Below are 15,365 nucleotides of genomic sequence, written 5' to 3'. Positions count from 1 at the left end.
GGACCTTGGACAGGTTTGCCTCAACTTCTAGAGCATCTGTAGTAGGGGAAACTATATCCCAGTGTTCTACCTTAAACAGCTGTTCTCTGATGAAAGCGCTTTTCTATCTTGAAGTGCTGAAATAGCTCTTGATTAATAAGGTGTTATAGTACATTTTCTTCAGTGTCTTCACAGAATCCCTCTCTAGTCGCACACTCCTGTCTCTCCAACACAGCCAAGGAAGGCTGCCCAAGCTGTACACTTGGCCAAACTCAGGTCACAGCATAGGTGTCCTGGCCCCCTACCTGTTCCTTAGCAGTGGGAGGACCTGAGTTCTAATTCTGTCTTCGCCATGTAACTGAATTTCCCAGGGACCTCCCCAAAGCTCAGTTTCCTCATCTGTATAACCAGGATAAACACAGATGAGGGAGAGGGGGAGGGGGGAGGGGGAGGAGGAGAGGGGAGAGGGAGAGGGAGAGTTCTGTAAACCACAAGGGACAATAGTCATTAGGTACCTAGAGCGCGGATGACGAAACTCAAATCACAAACCGGAGCCGGGCCGGCCATCAGCCCGCTCAGGTAGAGGGTGACGGGAGACTCTCAGAAGTCTGCGCGCGGGAGAGACTGGTCCGCGCGAGCGGATTGGGCAGCTCCGAACGAGCTGAGCCTGAGAGAGGCGGAACTTCCGGCCGCCTCCGCAGCTGTTGTCAGGGAGATAGCCTCTGGGAAGCGGAAGGATCTAGCGAATAGTCGACGCCCAGCGGGCGCGGGCTCTTTGGCTGCTATGGCTGTCTCGGAATCCCGTTGTCGGATTTGGTCCCTGTGTCCAGAGGTGCCATCTGCCACCTTCTTCACTGCGCTGCTTTCACTACTGGTGTCCGCGCCCCGCCTGTTCCTGCTGCAGCCGCCCCTGCCGCCCTCCGGCCTCTCGCTGCGATCCGATTGCCTGCGCAACTGGCAAGGTGAGCAGGGCCGCCCCGGCTCGCGGTGTCAGCCCTTTTCCTCCGACCTCGCCAGGCCCAGGGCTTCGGCCTCCCAGCACCCGCGCCGTCAGGCCTTACCTCCAGCTACTCCGTACGCATCATCATTCTCCCTACCCGGAGGACCAGCCCCATATTCCACGTCTTTGTCTTTCCAGATCCCCATCTTCGTCGTCACTGTAACCTTTCCCTACTCTAAATTGTTCCCTTCCCTGTCTCCACAGGTTTCATTCACCCATACTCGATTTTCGAGGAGAAGGGTTTTTCCTCTCCCTCTCCCTTGTCATATACACACTTAAGTCTGCTTCAGGGCCTAACCCCCACTGAAATTTTTTTCTCGAGCCTTCATCAAGACATTACAACTTTATCTGTGGCTACCCCTATAAGCGTCTTGGCCTCTTGAGGTTTAAGATTTCTTCTGCTTCGTTTGTATCTTAATCCTGACTCAGATTCCCAGCTCATGGGGAGGGGCATCTTGTGCCTTTGGGAGAGGTGTTTGTTTTCTTTGGGGGAGAGAAATTTGCAGACCAATTAAGTAGAAACATCTGCAATAAAATCCCATTCTTTTCTGGGGAGGAAATGGGAAATTTATATGACCCTTGCTGTTTTGCAAAGCACACTCACATGCATTAAACTCATTTAATCCTCTCAGTGATCCCATGATGTAGGCTTTATTATTGTCCATTATTTAGCTTTGGAAGTATTCAACAAATAATGGCATACTCTTTAGATAATGAAGTCTAACAGAGATGGCCTGACTTAGGGTCATAGCCTGCCTCCCTGTTCAAATCTAAAACTTTCCCCCACTGGGACACAGAGCATGTCATAGGCAGTTGCAAAATGTCACCCTAATCTGAGCTCCCCTTTTTTCTTTAATTTACAGCTTCTCTGAGTGTGGGATTCATGGGCATATGAGTATTAGACACATAAAAGACCTTTGAAGGCCTCAAGTATAATATGTTATTTCACAATGAGGAAACAAGCCAAGAGGCTCTGTGACTTGACTAAGCTCAGCCAGTAACTTGACTAAGCTCAGCCAGTAACTTGACTAAAGTCAGCCAGCCTGCACACATAAAGTCAAGATTACACTCCAAGTCTTCAGGTTCCTAAGTCCAGTATTACTGCCACTTCACCAGTCCCCCTCCTTCAGTTTAATGTTTTGGCCTATAAGGACATAAAAGTACATAAGAGATGACTGCTTTTAGAAATATAAAAGTGAAATTCGTTTCTGTCTTATTGCACATAAAGTGTCACTCTACCTGTAGGATTGGGTAAGCACTCTCAAGGAAGACTTCTGAGTTTTACATCTATATTCTTAGTGATAATTTTTATATCTTTTATATCTAGATTATAGTGATAATCTTTATAGGTGCAAAATAATTCATGGTCCCTTTTTTCTTCCTCTGAACAGCCACTATGGAAGGAGAGGTCAGGATTACAGCCGAGGAGACTGGCACACAGAGTGTTAAGGGACACCCACTCAATCCACCCTGAAGCTGTTACAATTAATTAACCCTCAAACTGCCTGGTGAGATAGGTCAGTATTAAAACCTAAAAAGGGGGCATAAAGCAAATTACAAATTTGAAGATCATCCCATGCTAAAAAGTGTTACTTATTTTTTCACGTGGAAATCAGTTACTGATGAGACTTACTCCAGGTGTGGGAAAGAGCAGGGATTTAAACATTCATGCCTCTATTTTGAGTCTTAGGTTCTGATCATTGTTGCTTCCCACTGCTTATCTTGGCTCCTGGCTGATTTTCACTGGTTCTCAGTTGTTTATTATGGGAGCTACTCCCCCTTTTCTAGGTGGGTTGTAACTTGGAGCAACCCACTGTCAGCCTCTAACCCAGCTCCCTCTGCAGTTTACAGGCTGGTGACCTACATATTTGTCTATGAGAATCCAGTCTCCCTGCTCTGCGGTGCTATCATCATCTGGCGCTTTGCTGGCAATTTTGAGAGAACCGTGGGCACCGTCCGTCACTGCTTCTTCACCGTGATCTTCACCCTCATCTCCGCTATCGTCTATTTGTCATTTGAGGCCGTGTCATCACTGTCCAAGCTGGGGGAGATGGAGGATGCCAGAGGTTTCACCCCAGTGGCTTTTGCCATGCTGGGAGTCAACGCTGTCCGCTCTCGGATGAGGAGAGCCCTGGTATTTGGCATGGTTGTACCTTCAATGCTGGTGCCGTGGCTCCTGCTGTGTGCCTCCTGGCTCATTCCCCAGACCTCTTTTCTCAGTAATGTCTGTGGACTTGGAGTTGGGCTAGCATGTATCCTTCCTAGAAGGGAACGATAGAATGATGACATCCCAAAGGGTGGACCAAGTTGGAGGGTCTACAGGGGTCATGTAGGTAAAGCCGTGGGCTCAAATATAGATAATCTGGATTCTAGCATTCAGCTTTGAAAACCATGTGGCCCTGGGTGGGTTGGTTGCTTCCCTCTTCTAGGCTAGAATTTCCTCATCTGGAAAGTATTAACATAGCTATCTTTTTGTGCCTGCTTAGTACTGCCAGTTAGGAAAATATTCTAATATGGCCCTGGCTGGTATGTCTTAGTGGTTAGAGCAGCGGCCTGAGCACTGAAGGGTCAGGAGTTTGATTCCCGGTCACAAGCACTACCCGGGTTGCAGGTTCGGTCCCCCGCCCCAGGGTACATGCAGAAGCCAACCAATCAATGTGTGTCTCTCACATCAGTGTTTTCCTGTCTCCCACCACCCCTTCCCTTGCTTTTTTCTCTAAAAATCAATAGAAAAAATATCTTCAGTGAAGATTAACAACAACAAAAAGTTCTTATATTTTTCCTTGTAAACTAAGGTGTAAATGTGCGTTTGACGAATTATGTTAAGAGTTTTCATTGGAAGAATCTGAAATACCCATGAACTGGATATGTTCCATGAAAGGAACAGGAAACAGGTTTGTTTGTTTTAGTTTTTGTTTGGGTTAGTCTTTTTTTCAGTAAAAAACACATACACACAAAAAACAACACTTTTTTTTTTTTTTTTATGATAGGCTTTTACCATATAGGTGGTTAAAAAGTTAGGATAAGCCCGCTGGTGTGGCTTAGTGGTTGAGTGTCCACCTATACACCAAGAGGTCCCGGTTCAATACTCGCTTGATCCCCAGCAGAGGGAGTGCAGGAGGCAGTCAACGTTTCTCTCCCTCTCCCTTTCTCTGTAAAATCAATAAAAACTTATTAAAAAACAAACAAAAAACTTAGGGTAAGTTTTACATCACTTGTATAAATATTCTTGCATTTGGGGGAGGGGGTAACTAAAATACAAAGTGGGTTACTTGTTTTAAATTAAATTAATTTTATTTTAATAGAGAGGAAGGGAGAAGGAGAGAGAGAGAGAGAGAGAAACACTGATGTGAGAGACAAACATTGATCAACAACCTCCTGGACGCCCCTTACTAGGGATTGAGCCCACAACCTGGGCATGTTCCTTGACCGGGAATTGAACAAGCAACCTTGGGACAACGCTCAACCAACTGAGCCACACTGGCCTGCACATCACATCAGAATTTGTAGTGTTGGGGTTAGACAGATGCATTCCTAAAATCTCTCTTAATTTGTGATTCAATTAGCTATTAGGATAGGTAGTGTATAAATAAATACATATTGATAACAGCTATTATTTTTCTATTTTAATTTAATTTTATTGCTTTTAAATCTTTTTCCTAATATGAAAATTTAAATCCCCTGTAAATACTACTGCATCCCACAAATTTTGATATGTTGTGTTATCATCATTTAGTTAAAAGCATTTTCTAATTTCCCTTGGGATTTCTTTGACCCAGGGGTTATTTATAAGTGAGTTGCTTAATTTCTAAATATGTAGTGATTTTCAGGTTGTATGTGAAAAGAATATGCATTCTGCAGTTGGTGGGTATAGTGTTTAATATATGCCAGTTAGGTCAAGGTGTTGATATTGATGTTGTTCAAGCCTTCTATACCCTTATACCTGTTCTCTCAATTACTGAGAGACAGTTGAAATCTCCAACTAAAATTGTGAATTTGTCTATTTTTTCCTTTCAGTTCTCATCAGCTTTTCCTTCAAATATTTTGAAACTATTATTGGATGCATACACATTTAGGATTATTATGTCGTCTTAATGAGTTCCCCCTTTATGATTATGAAATTGACTCTTTTGATCTCTGTTAATATTCTTTGCCCTAAAGCCTTTGTTGTCTGGTACTAATATAGTTATTCCAGCTTTCTGCTTTCTTAAAATTGGGATTTGCATGGTATATATTTTTCCATCCTTATATTTTTAATGTGTCTTTATATTCAAAGCATGTTTCTTGTAGATAGCATATTGTTGGTTCTCCAGTCTTTGCCTTTTAAATGGCATGTGTAGCTCATTTACATTTAGTGTAATTATTGATATGATTGGGGTTAAGTCTACCAGCTTGCCCTTTGTTTTCTCTTTGTCTCAAGTGTTCTTTTCCCCCCTCTTCTGCCTTCAATTATATTTTTTAGTATTCTACCTTCTGTTTGATTATTTATCTCTTTGTCTTATTTTTTAATAGTTGCTCTAGAGTTTACAATAAACACTTGTAGTTTATTGCAGACTCCTTTCAGATAATTCGAGGTGGGGCAAAAGCAGGTTTATAGTTGTTAGTAGGTGAAATACAGTTTATTCTTGTATTATTATTTATTATATTGTTTTCCATATGAACAACTGTAAACCTACTTTTGCTCTACCCTGTATACCACCCCTCCCCCCCTTACCTAGCTGTTGCTACTCACAATTTAGGGTTCAGCATACACATTATTCTGTAGAGAAAGCCTTCCATGATCTCTCTGGACTAGGTTAGGATCCCCAGCAGGCTCTTCAATAGATCAGCTTTTGCTTCTCACCACTTATTCTACCCCAGTTATTTACTCCTTGCCTGACATTTATTATTTATTCCTTAGTTCCTGGTATATGTTACATATTCAATAAATATTTGTTGGAGGGAGGGATGGATGGATGAAGGCTAAATCTTGGTGGCTTCCTAGGCAGTGATGGGGTGACACAGATGACCCAAGTGTTATCACATCACTGGGGGTAATGACAGTGTGGGGGAAGTGCTGCCAAAGAGACCCACATGAAGTTCACTTGGTCATATTGAGGCAGGGTACCTTCTATTTGGGACAAAAGTGCAAGAAGATATCAGTCCCCTCCATAAGGTATTAGGACAGTCTCTGCCTCATCCCACTACAAGGGCAGGTGTGTGCTGGCTTCTGACTGCAGGGGTTAAAGGGGCTCAAGAAATGGGGTGGGTTGGCATAAGGGGAGGAGAAGTGTTAGCACGTATCTGCCCTCTTCTTGTTTTAAAGACTTTTATTGTTTTGGGTTTTCTTAAAAGAGGAAGGGGGAAAGAGAGAAACATCGATGTGACAGCAAAACATTGATCGGCTGCCTCCTGCACAATCCCTACTGGGGATCGAGCCCTCCACCTGGGCATGTGCCCTGACCGGGCATCCCCCTGCCCAGGACGATGCCCAATCAACTGAGCCACACCAGCCAGAGCTCTGCCCTCTCCTTTTGCTGGGCCCTGTTCTCCCTCAGATATAGGTGATGGAAACTCAACTTTTGTTTTCCTCTGAGCTTGAAATATCAGGCAGTTTATGGTGGAAAAAGCACTAATGCCCCTGTGTAATAAATGTGGGAACCTGTATTCTTCTCTGGGGAGTGTTCAGCCCTCCTCTCTTTAGCTGCCTCCAATTTTACTTAATATGCCAACCTCAGATGGCCTCACATACTGCTATTCCCTCGACCTCTCAGAGCAAGTAGCATTGAAGCTTGACCAGAAGTTCCCTTTCAGCCTTATGAGGAGGATTTCAATGTTCAAGTACATCTCAGGCTCTTCAGCTGAAAGAAGGGCAGCCCAGAACCGGAAGTAAGTTACAGAACTCTTAAATCTTATTCTTAAAGTAATTCCAGGGCCTGTAGAAGGTATAACCGGTTCAGTGTCATGGGGAAAAGAAGAGCAGGACATGAGTGGCCTTAGGCCTCAAAAATCTACGCACAGACATCTTCTGAGCACTCGAGATTCTGCCCAACGGCATCTGAGGTAGGGAGTGAGCAGGAATGGGAAGAAGAAGGCATTAGAAGCACACATGAGTGACTTGTAGCAGACTGAGCGAGGGCGTGGCCCTGTCTAATGTTATTACCAACCCTCAGCTCACAAGCACTCTGCAGGTTGGATTGGGCTCTAGCGTGGCACACTGGTAAGAAGCATAGATAGTCCACACAGCTGACTTGGTGGCTTGGGAGGTAGCAGAGCCTGAAACCTGAAAGGTAGGGTTTTCTTGGCCACCCAACAAGAGAAGGTGAGGTTTACTGTTTTCTAGTACAGGCTCATTCTCAATGAAAGTATTAGGCAAGCCGACAGAGCTCTTGTAGCATCCTTCCTTCCTTTTAGAGGAGACCTGAAGAGGACCAGCTTTTCTCCATGTAACATGGGCAGGAGAGCTCAGTCTAGAGCTAGGATCTCCTGCTTCCAGGTCTTCCTTACTCCCATTCTACTGTGCTACACTGCTGGCCTCTTGTTCTCCGGTTTCTGCCCATGCAGAGACTACACTGTAAGAGGTTTTCTTTCCTTCTACAGTTCCTCCAAAAGGAAGGGCTCACTGTGAAGTCAAAATGTCATTGGCCCCTTTCTGCCTTCATCCATCTGTGGAGTAAAATTTGCCCTCTGTGACTGCCTGGATATGGGGTTTGGGTTAAATTGGAAGCTGCTCTTATTTCAGGAGGTGGATGTTCTCAGTCTTCACCAGCTCAAGGCTCTTTGACCATTTTTTCTAAGGCACATGTTTGGGGGATGTGGGTAACTGTAAAAAACAAAAATGAACATTCACCCACTTTGCTTCAGGCAAGTAATTCCTTGGGGCTAAAGTGTGGGAGACTGTTTAAATATAGAATGAGGTGAATTGTGGCATTTGGGCTTTTAATTGTTCTCATAGAACCTAGAGAGGGCTTAAGGGGTACTTGAGTACAATCTCACTTTGTGATAAGAGTCCCCTCTAAAACAGCTGGCAGTGGTCACAGTCACCCAGACTTAAGGTACACCCCCTGGTGGCTGGGAGTTCACTCTCCAAGGCAACCGCTGATGAGAAAGTTCTTCCACGTTGAATTGCAGTCACCACTCCATAACTGTGACTCACTGGTGCCATGTGTGATCCTGCTTCACCCTGAGGCGCAGATCTGGGTGGAGGACATGGTAATTTTTTCAGTTCCTCCCATGTTTGATCCCTCATTATCCTAGCCTGCCATAGGCACCCAGAACAGAACGTGGTGCCAGGTGGCCTGACAGTGGCACACAGGCAACATTAGAATGTGTGTGTTTGGGCAATTGACGTGGCTGTCTGGACAGCTTTGCCCCCCTGGAGGCTCTTGTCCAGCTTCCAGTAGGCCAAAGCCTCTACATTTAAAAATATCCCAGAAGAAGTGTTGTTACGTGTCCCATGTCTGAAATTACTTGTACGTTTGATTTGCAAGGTTAAGTTTTAATTAAAATGTATACAGGTTCAGTCCAATTCCCTAACAGACATCAGTGGTGTTGGCATTTGTTCTCCATGTTTGGTACTTTGCACAAAAGTTCAGAGGATAAAACTTAGGCTATGTCTCCATTCACAGTCCCAGCCACATGTGTCCATGTTGGGGTCAATAACCTCAGCACAGATAGCTCCCAACATCTGTCACTTTGGTTTCTTTCAGCCAGGACTTTGTTTATTCCTGAAATCACAGGTAGAAAATCTCAGAGCAGACAAGGCCTGGGCCCAAGCCCTGTGCTACCCTATTAGAGCCTTCCCACCCTCCTTCCCACAGGGATGGTTCCTTTCTCTTTGGGTAAAATTGCTGAGCCAGCCACTGACTATTGTGATATGGTCCCCCTCTCCATCTAGTTTGCAAGCTGCTATAAGCAGGTTACACTCAGGTGGTCTCAGTCATGAGCCCAATATCCCTCCCTCCTGCTGGCTCGCTGTAGGACCATGAATGGGTCCTTCCCTCTCTGGGCATCTGTTTTCTGTTTGGTTGAGTTTAACCTTCCTGCTTAGTACTTAGAGCCAGTTACTGTGATGTCCAAAGCATGTTATAATATTAAGCAGCACAGTGACCCCAAGTTTTTCTCATGTAGAATGACAGCTAGGGGTGCTGTGTGCATTGGCATTTCTAACTGAATGACCATTTTCTCTCTTATTCCATTCCAGGCTAAACCCTGTACCCGGCTCATACCCCACACAGAGTGGCCACCCTCACCTGTTTCCAAGCCACCCCATTGCCCAGATGCAGCATACCAGTGACCACAAACTAGCTTCCTGGCCAGCCTATGCTCCTGGTCACATGCCCAGCCTGCCTCCCTACCAGCCTGCCTCCGGCCTGTGTTATGTGCAGAACCATTTTGGCACAACCCCTAACTCCTGTGTCTACCCAGGTTCCACAGGGGCCTCCTTAGGAGTACAGCCCCCTACACCCCTCAACTGCCCTGGCACTGAATATTCTGGGGCCCTGCCCACTCCAGAGACTACAGGTTCCAAGGAGGGCTCAAGGGTCCTGATCCCCTAATGGGAAATTATCTTACATCTTGATCTTTCTTTTTTTTTTTAATATATCTTTATTGATTTCAGAGAGAGGAAAGGAGAGGGAGAGAGAGAGAGATAGAAACATCAATGATGAGAGAGTCATTGATCACTGCCTAGCCCGCAACCCGGGCATATGCCCTGACAGGGAATCGAACCCCGATCGCCTGGATCCTAGGTCGACGCTCAACTGCTGAGCCACGCTCGGCCAGGCTTTTTTTTTTTTTTTTAAATATATCTTTATTGATTCCAGAGAGAGGAAGGGAGAAGGAGAAAGAGAGAGAGAGAGAGAAATATCAATGATGAGAGTCATTGATCTGCTGCGTCTTGCACGCCCCTGACTGGGGATCAAACCACGATCTCCTGGATCCTAGGTCAGTGCTCAACTGCTGAGCCATGCCTCGAGCCACGGGCCTTGACCTTCTGAAGAAGGTTCTCTCTGAGCTAAGTTTTTCTTAACAAAAAATTATTGAACACCTCTATGTGCTAGGCTCTGTGTTGAGTACTTTGATATATGTCCTTTCATTCTCATGACAACTTTGTGAAGTATAGTTTATTGTCACCAGTTTATAGCTGCAGAAGCAAGACTGATTACATGAAGTCGCCTAACTCTGTAGTGGCACCGCTTGGCTTCTTGACTCCAGGGCTCCTCCCACCTGCTGTCCTGCCTCCTAAAGAATGAATACCTGGGAAAAGAGGGCCTGGGCTGTCAGTAGCTGCCAATGGCTAGTTTCAGCTCTGTATTTCCTTCCTGTCACTGTGTATAGTGCTCTTGATTGTATAGTGTCTGTGTCTACCCTTTGGGAGCTCCCAGCTGGTGTGCTCAGCAGTCCTCAGGCCTGTGTAGTGTTTTTCCCCTGCAGTGACCACCCACACCCCCTTAAGACTTCTGCTGCAGAAGTGGTGAAAAGGACCAGTGTGCACCACAGCAGCATGCTGGTCCATCCATAGTGTTGATTACCTTTATATAAAGAAACCACCTCTAACCTGCCATTGGTCTGTGGTCTCTGTGGTCTGGCTGGGGATTATGGAGCAGGATTTGGGCATGGGTGATGGAGGGTTTGATGGCGAAGAGGAGAGAGAGCAGGGGTCAAGTCAGGCAAATGGCCTCCACCCAGTGGGGAGCTGATACGGGAATGAGTTGCAAAGATGCTGGGAGAGCTGAAAGGGCAAACAGGAAGGTTTGGCAGCCTTGGGATTGGTGACAGCAGGAAGCCACTATTAGGGAAGAGGAGGTGTTACCAGAGCTTCAAGTGGGATCGCCAAGGACTGTCTGCTAAGACCTTATACTGTGGAGTGAATGATACGGGCACTGGCAGCTACGGCATCTGAAGCAAGAGTGGGAGAAGAGCCCTAGCTTCTCTGCTTAACATCAGGGTCTCCCATGGGCAAAATTAACCAGGAACCTTTTGGCAAGTGAGCCCATGAAATGTAGCTTAGGGTAGGGGGTGGCTCTGATGCAGAACCGACAGGAATGTGAGCAAACAGGCGCTTGACCAGCCTCAGGAGAGCACATGGCTTCTAATAAGCCATCAGCTGGAGCTCCTCGCAGGCTCACATTGAGAAAGCTTGCCAAGTAGCAGGGGTTTTGATGGATATCGTAACATATTTGTTAATTTCAGGAGCCCGATGGCCTACTCTGAGCTGGCTCCTTGATAGGTTCTGGGTATTAGAGGCACATAAGACACATACAAATCCACCCAGCCCCGATGAGGGCAGGCAGTGACAGGCACCTAGGTGACCTGCACTAGATGGGGTGGGGGATAAAGTAGAGGGTGACCCCAGCTGGATTGTGAATTAGGGTTGCCAGCCAAGGAGTTGGGTGCTCAGACTACAGCTGGGATTTGTCTGCAGTCAGAGCAGGTCAGGCAGGGCCTGGCCTGGGGCCTCCATCCACACTTGGCACTTTCCCATAGTGTCACTCAGTGAACACAGGCTGCTGTGTGTTCCTTAGACTTTTTCTCTCCACACCAGTCCCAGACCTGTACCTGGAAGCAGATGAGGGGGCCACCTGCTCCTAGTGTGGAAAGGTGACATCCCTTATGTCTGGCCTTCCTGCGTGGACTGTGCTGTGGAGCTGCGGAAGCTGCAGGCCTTGGAGATGGCCTGGCGGGGGGGCCCCCCTCACCTGTGAGGGTTCTCGGGTTATTCAGTTCAACCATCTCCTTCATCCCTGGTTTTACTAATGGGGTTCCAGGGAGGGAGGATGGAGTTGGCAGAGCAGCCAGCAGCAGCAACCAACTTGGGCCCCTACCACAACTGCTGCCCTAAGACACGTTCTTTGTTCTGGACTTCTGTTGGTTTGGCCACAGCTAACAGCAGGAAGCCTGTACTGAGGTCAGAGGGGGCCATTTCTTCAATATACATTTTAGAGGACCTAGAAGGGATCCAGAGCCCCTCCCCCATTCGCCTATTGAATCATCCACTAGTGTGTCCCATGTTTGAAAACATTGAGTGTCTGCCAATCCTCAGGCTGGGGCTAGAGACTGAGATGAACGTAAAAATCCACCCAGACTGGTGAGGGCAGAGAACCCCCAACACAAGGCTGATGCTCAATAAATCTTTGTTGAATAACTGAACAGGTGGTCCCTGCCTTTGGAAAGCTCAGGCCAGGGCTGGGGGAAGGGAATGGACAAAGAATTGTAATTCAGCAACACTTGACAGGTGCTCAGAGGTCCTCTAGACCAGCTGGAGAGCTGGAGAGCAGGGATCAGTTAGATACAGAGCACACACCCTGCCACAGAAAGTGGGCTTTGGAGGGAGGGAAGGACTGCACCAACTATGTCTTGTGGCTGTTGTTAGGAGATGAAGAATACAGCACATTCAGCATAAGGGAAAGCCATTATTCCCTGCACTCCAAAAACCTCTCCTATCCCTTTCAAGGCAGGGCCCACTACAGCCAGAGAAGCTTCCAGACTTTGTCCAGTTTCTTTTCTTCACCAGCGGGAGGCAGCAGAGAAGCAGAATTGAACCATGGCAACCCCTAAGAACCTTCCCTGGAGCAGGCTGGGGATAGGAGGGAAAAAGCTTGCTGCTGTCCTGGCAGAACTCACCAATCAGATTTGTGGACAACTACAACACAAGATAAGGGCTGTGAAATGCACATAGGAGCAATTCTGTGAGGATTGTACCTTCAATCACCTTTTCTCCCTCCCTCTCTCTTTATTTCTCTCCCCCCCTTTTTTCTTTCTTCCTCCCTCCCTCTCTCTTCTTTCTTTCCCTTCCCCCTTTTTTTTTTCCTCTGAAAATTATAATGTATTTAGAGCTGCAGAAACCTTCAGGTAAACATAAATGAGACTTGCGTATACAGGGTCCGTTTTTTAACCTCATAGGTCCACTGGAAAGTAACATCGATACTCCTGAAAGATGACAGCTTCAAATTTGCAGAACCCACAAATTAAAGCAATCAGCTCTACATAAAATATCTAGAAATTTAGCTGGCATTTTCCTCCCTCCCTCCCTCCCTCCCTCCCTCCCTCCCTCCCTCCCTCCCTCCCTCCCTCCCTCCCTCCCTCCCTCCCTTCCTTCCTTCCTTCCTTCCTTCCTTCCTTCCTTCCTTCCTTCCTTCCTTCCTTCCTTCCTTCCTTCCTTCCTTCCTTCCTTCCTTCTTCTTTCACAAACACTGTGTCAGCAACTACTAAGTTCCAGACCTGTGCTGGGCTCTGGGGAGATGGAAAAGAACCAGCCCTGTCTCGGATGCACTCATAGTTCATTAAGGGAGACATGTTTTGTGGAGTGAGACGGAAAGGAGCCCACCTGGGAGGGTCACAGAAGAGACTTCTGGGAGGAAGAGAGTTAACCAGACAAGGGAAGGACCAGGAGGACAGAGGATGACAGTGTGAGCAAAGATAGGAAAGTAAGGGGTCCAGTAGGTGGGATAAAAATTGGAGCACAGAGGCTGAGAGGGCAGATAGGAAATTGATGGTTTCAGTAGCCCAAGCTGGAAGTGATGAGAACCTGGCAGTGAGGTTGGACAGGCAGAAACAAAGCCTAGATAGAGCACAAAGCACCTTTCTGGTATCAGAGAGTGTGGCTGAACTGAGTGTGCATGCAGCATTCACACTTGAAGTCCAGGGCTCCTGTCTTGCCTGAAGGTGCCTGCTTGCTCACAGTGAGTGGGATGGGGGAGGGTCCAGAGTAGAGCTGGAGGCAAGACAATCCTGTAGGATGAAGTTTCCCCAAGCATGGAATGGGGGAGGGGGGGAGCTGGCCATCAGAGTGGGTGCTAGACCCTTGGGCTCCTGAGACCTACAGGGGACCTCCCCGGCCTCCATCCCAGGATGCTTCCTGAGTGCTGATATCCATGCCTAGACAGTTGCTAGCTGTAAGAGCAGCACCCCAATCTGGACCTGAAGCTTGGGTCCTAAGGGACCTCCATGCCACCTCCAGGTCACAAATTGCCTGGGACCTTGCTCTATGGTTCTGTTTTGATCCTAGAGCCCCTCCCTAAGGAAGGTGTCCAAAGGCTTGCCTGCTTAACTGTGCATGACCTTGAGCATGACCAACTCACATCCCGAAGCTGCCAGCTTAATGGAACTCCTCCTTGGGGCCTAGCTACAGCCCCCCAGGCACCAACGGTCAGGTAGGCTGCCCATTGAAGTAGCACAGGGAGGACTCCGGACTTCTAGAGCCCAGAGCAGTTGAGACCATGCAGCCACTCCCCCCTCCCCCCCCACACACACTACACAGGCAGTATAAACACACATTTTGAGCTCACACACCTGGGGCCTTACCCACACATTAAGTTCAAGCAGGTAGATACCTACCGAAAAAAATGTACATGTATGTGGTGAAGGCACACGCCTACATGTATTCATACCTATCCATGCACAAAATCATGCATAAGTTGATCTGTGCACAAGTACATGCTGTACATGCATGCATGTGCACATGTCACTTCACAGAGCAAAGCGAGCACTCAGGTGGAAACCACCTAACCCTCTCCTCCCTCCACCTTGCCCAACGTGATCCTAGCCTACCTCCCCAATCTCATCCCCACCACCCTCCTGCCTTTCCCCAAATACCCCATGCTGCTGGCACTGTGTGAGATAACCAGACAGCTGGCAGGGAGCTCTGGAAATGCTCACTTCAGGAGCAGTTGTGACCATTTGTGGCCCATGATGAACAGGGCAACAGGCAAGTCCTCCAAGCCTGTTCCATTTGCCCATCACACCCTGCCTGGAATTGTACCATCAGAGGGCCATTCCTATGAATTAGGCTCATCAAACATTGAGGGAACACTGGAAAAGGTCCTGAGTCCAGCCCTCACACTGTATTCAGAATTGTGAGGCGAGGGGAAGTTTTTGGCTAAGGACACAGCGAACCTGTGACAGAGCCAGCACAGAACCCAGGTCTCCTGGCTTGTATTTGCTCTACTGCTCTGGTCATTGGGTGGAGGAATGAGCTGGTGAACAGCTGGGATCACAAGCAGGTAGGGGCTCTCATCGGGCCCAGCTGAGCTTGCTTGAGCATGCTGACTCCAGGAGCTCAGGCATAGAGTCTGGGGCCCCAGTGCTCATGAGCTGTCCTGAGGCTGTCTTCTGTAAGACTCTTCAGTGGAGGAAGGTGGTATTGGCCTGTGGGAGCAATCCAAACCCTTCCAGAGTGGCTGGGAACTCGGAGACCAGGAGCTCGGGTAAGAGCAGGTGAGACCTCTCTCCCATCAGGCAGGGCCAGGTCCTGGAGACAGGACGCACGGAACCAATCCCATCTGCAGCCTGGGATCTCCCTGGAGAAAGGAGAGCAGAGGGGAGCACTCCCACCCCAGGACTGGGTGGGATGGACCTCTACCTCTCCCACAATCCCACCCCCACCTTTAGTTCCCCTTGTAGGCAC

At 47.6% G+C, this 15,365-nt stretch overlaps 1 protein-coding gene across 1 annotated transcript; it reads left to right on the top strand.

Annotated features, from left to right (window-relative positions):
- The first annotated feature begins 711 nt into the window (after positions 1 to 711).
- RHBDD2 (rhomboid domain containing 2) lies at positions 712 to 9,754 on the top strand. The gene is made up of 4 exons (XM_016199013.2): positions 712 to 941; positions 2,824 to 3,231; positions 6,697 to 6,847; positions 9,162 to 9,754. Exons 1-4 carry the CDS (start codon positions 764 to 766, stop codon positions 9,514 to 9,516), a joined length of 1,092 nt encoding a protein of 363 aa, XP_016054499.2. The 5' UTR covers positions 712 to 763; the 3' UTR covers positions 9,517 to 9,754.
- Positions 9,755 to 15,365: the final 5,611 nt, after the last annotated feature.

Source organism: Miniopterus natalensis, chromosome 3 (assembly GCF_054644295.1).
Source record: "Miniopterus natalensis isolate mMinNat1 chromosome 3, mMinNat1.hap1, whole genome shotgun sequence".
NCBI lineage: Eukaryota > Metazoa > Chordata > Mammalia > Chiroptera > Miniopteridae > Miniopterus > Miniopterus natalensis.
This window is presented reverse-complemented; position numbering and strand designations above follow the sequence as displayed.

Bases quoted from the DNA above. Each gene is read 5' to 3' on its own strand.
- RHBDD2 (XM_016199013.2), top strand. From the start codon at position 764: ATGGCTGTCTCGGAATCCCGTTGTCGGATTTGGTCCCTGTGTCCAGAG. The intron at 3,232-6,696 runs GTATCCTTCCTA...TGCCAACCTCAG, and splicing joins ACTTGGAGTTGGGCTAGCAT to ATGGCCTCACATACTGCTAT. The intron at 6,848-9,161 runs GTAAGTTACAGA...ATTCCATTCCAG, and splicing joins AGGGCAGCCCAGAACCGGAA to GCTAAACCCTGTACCCGGCT.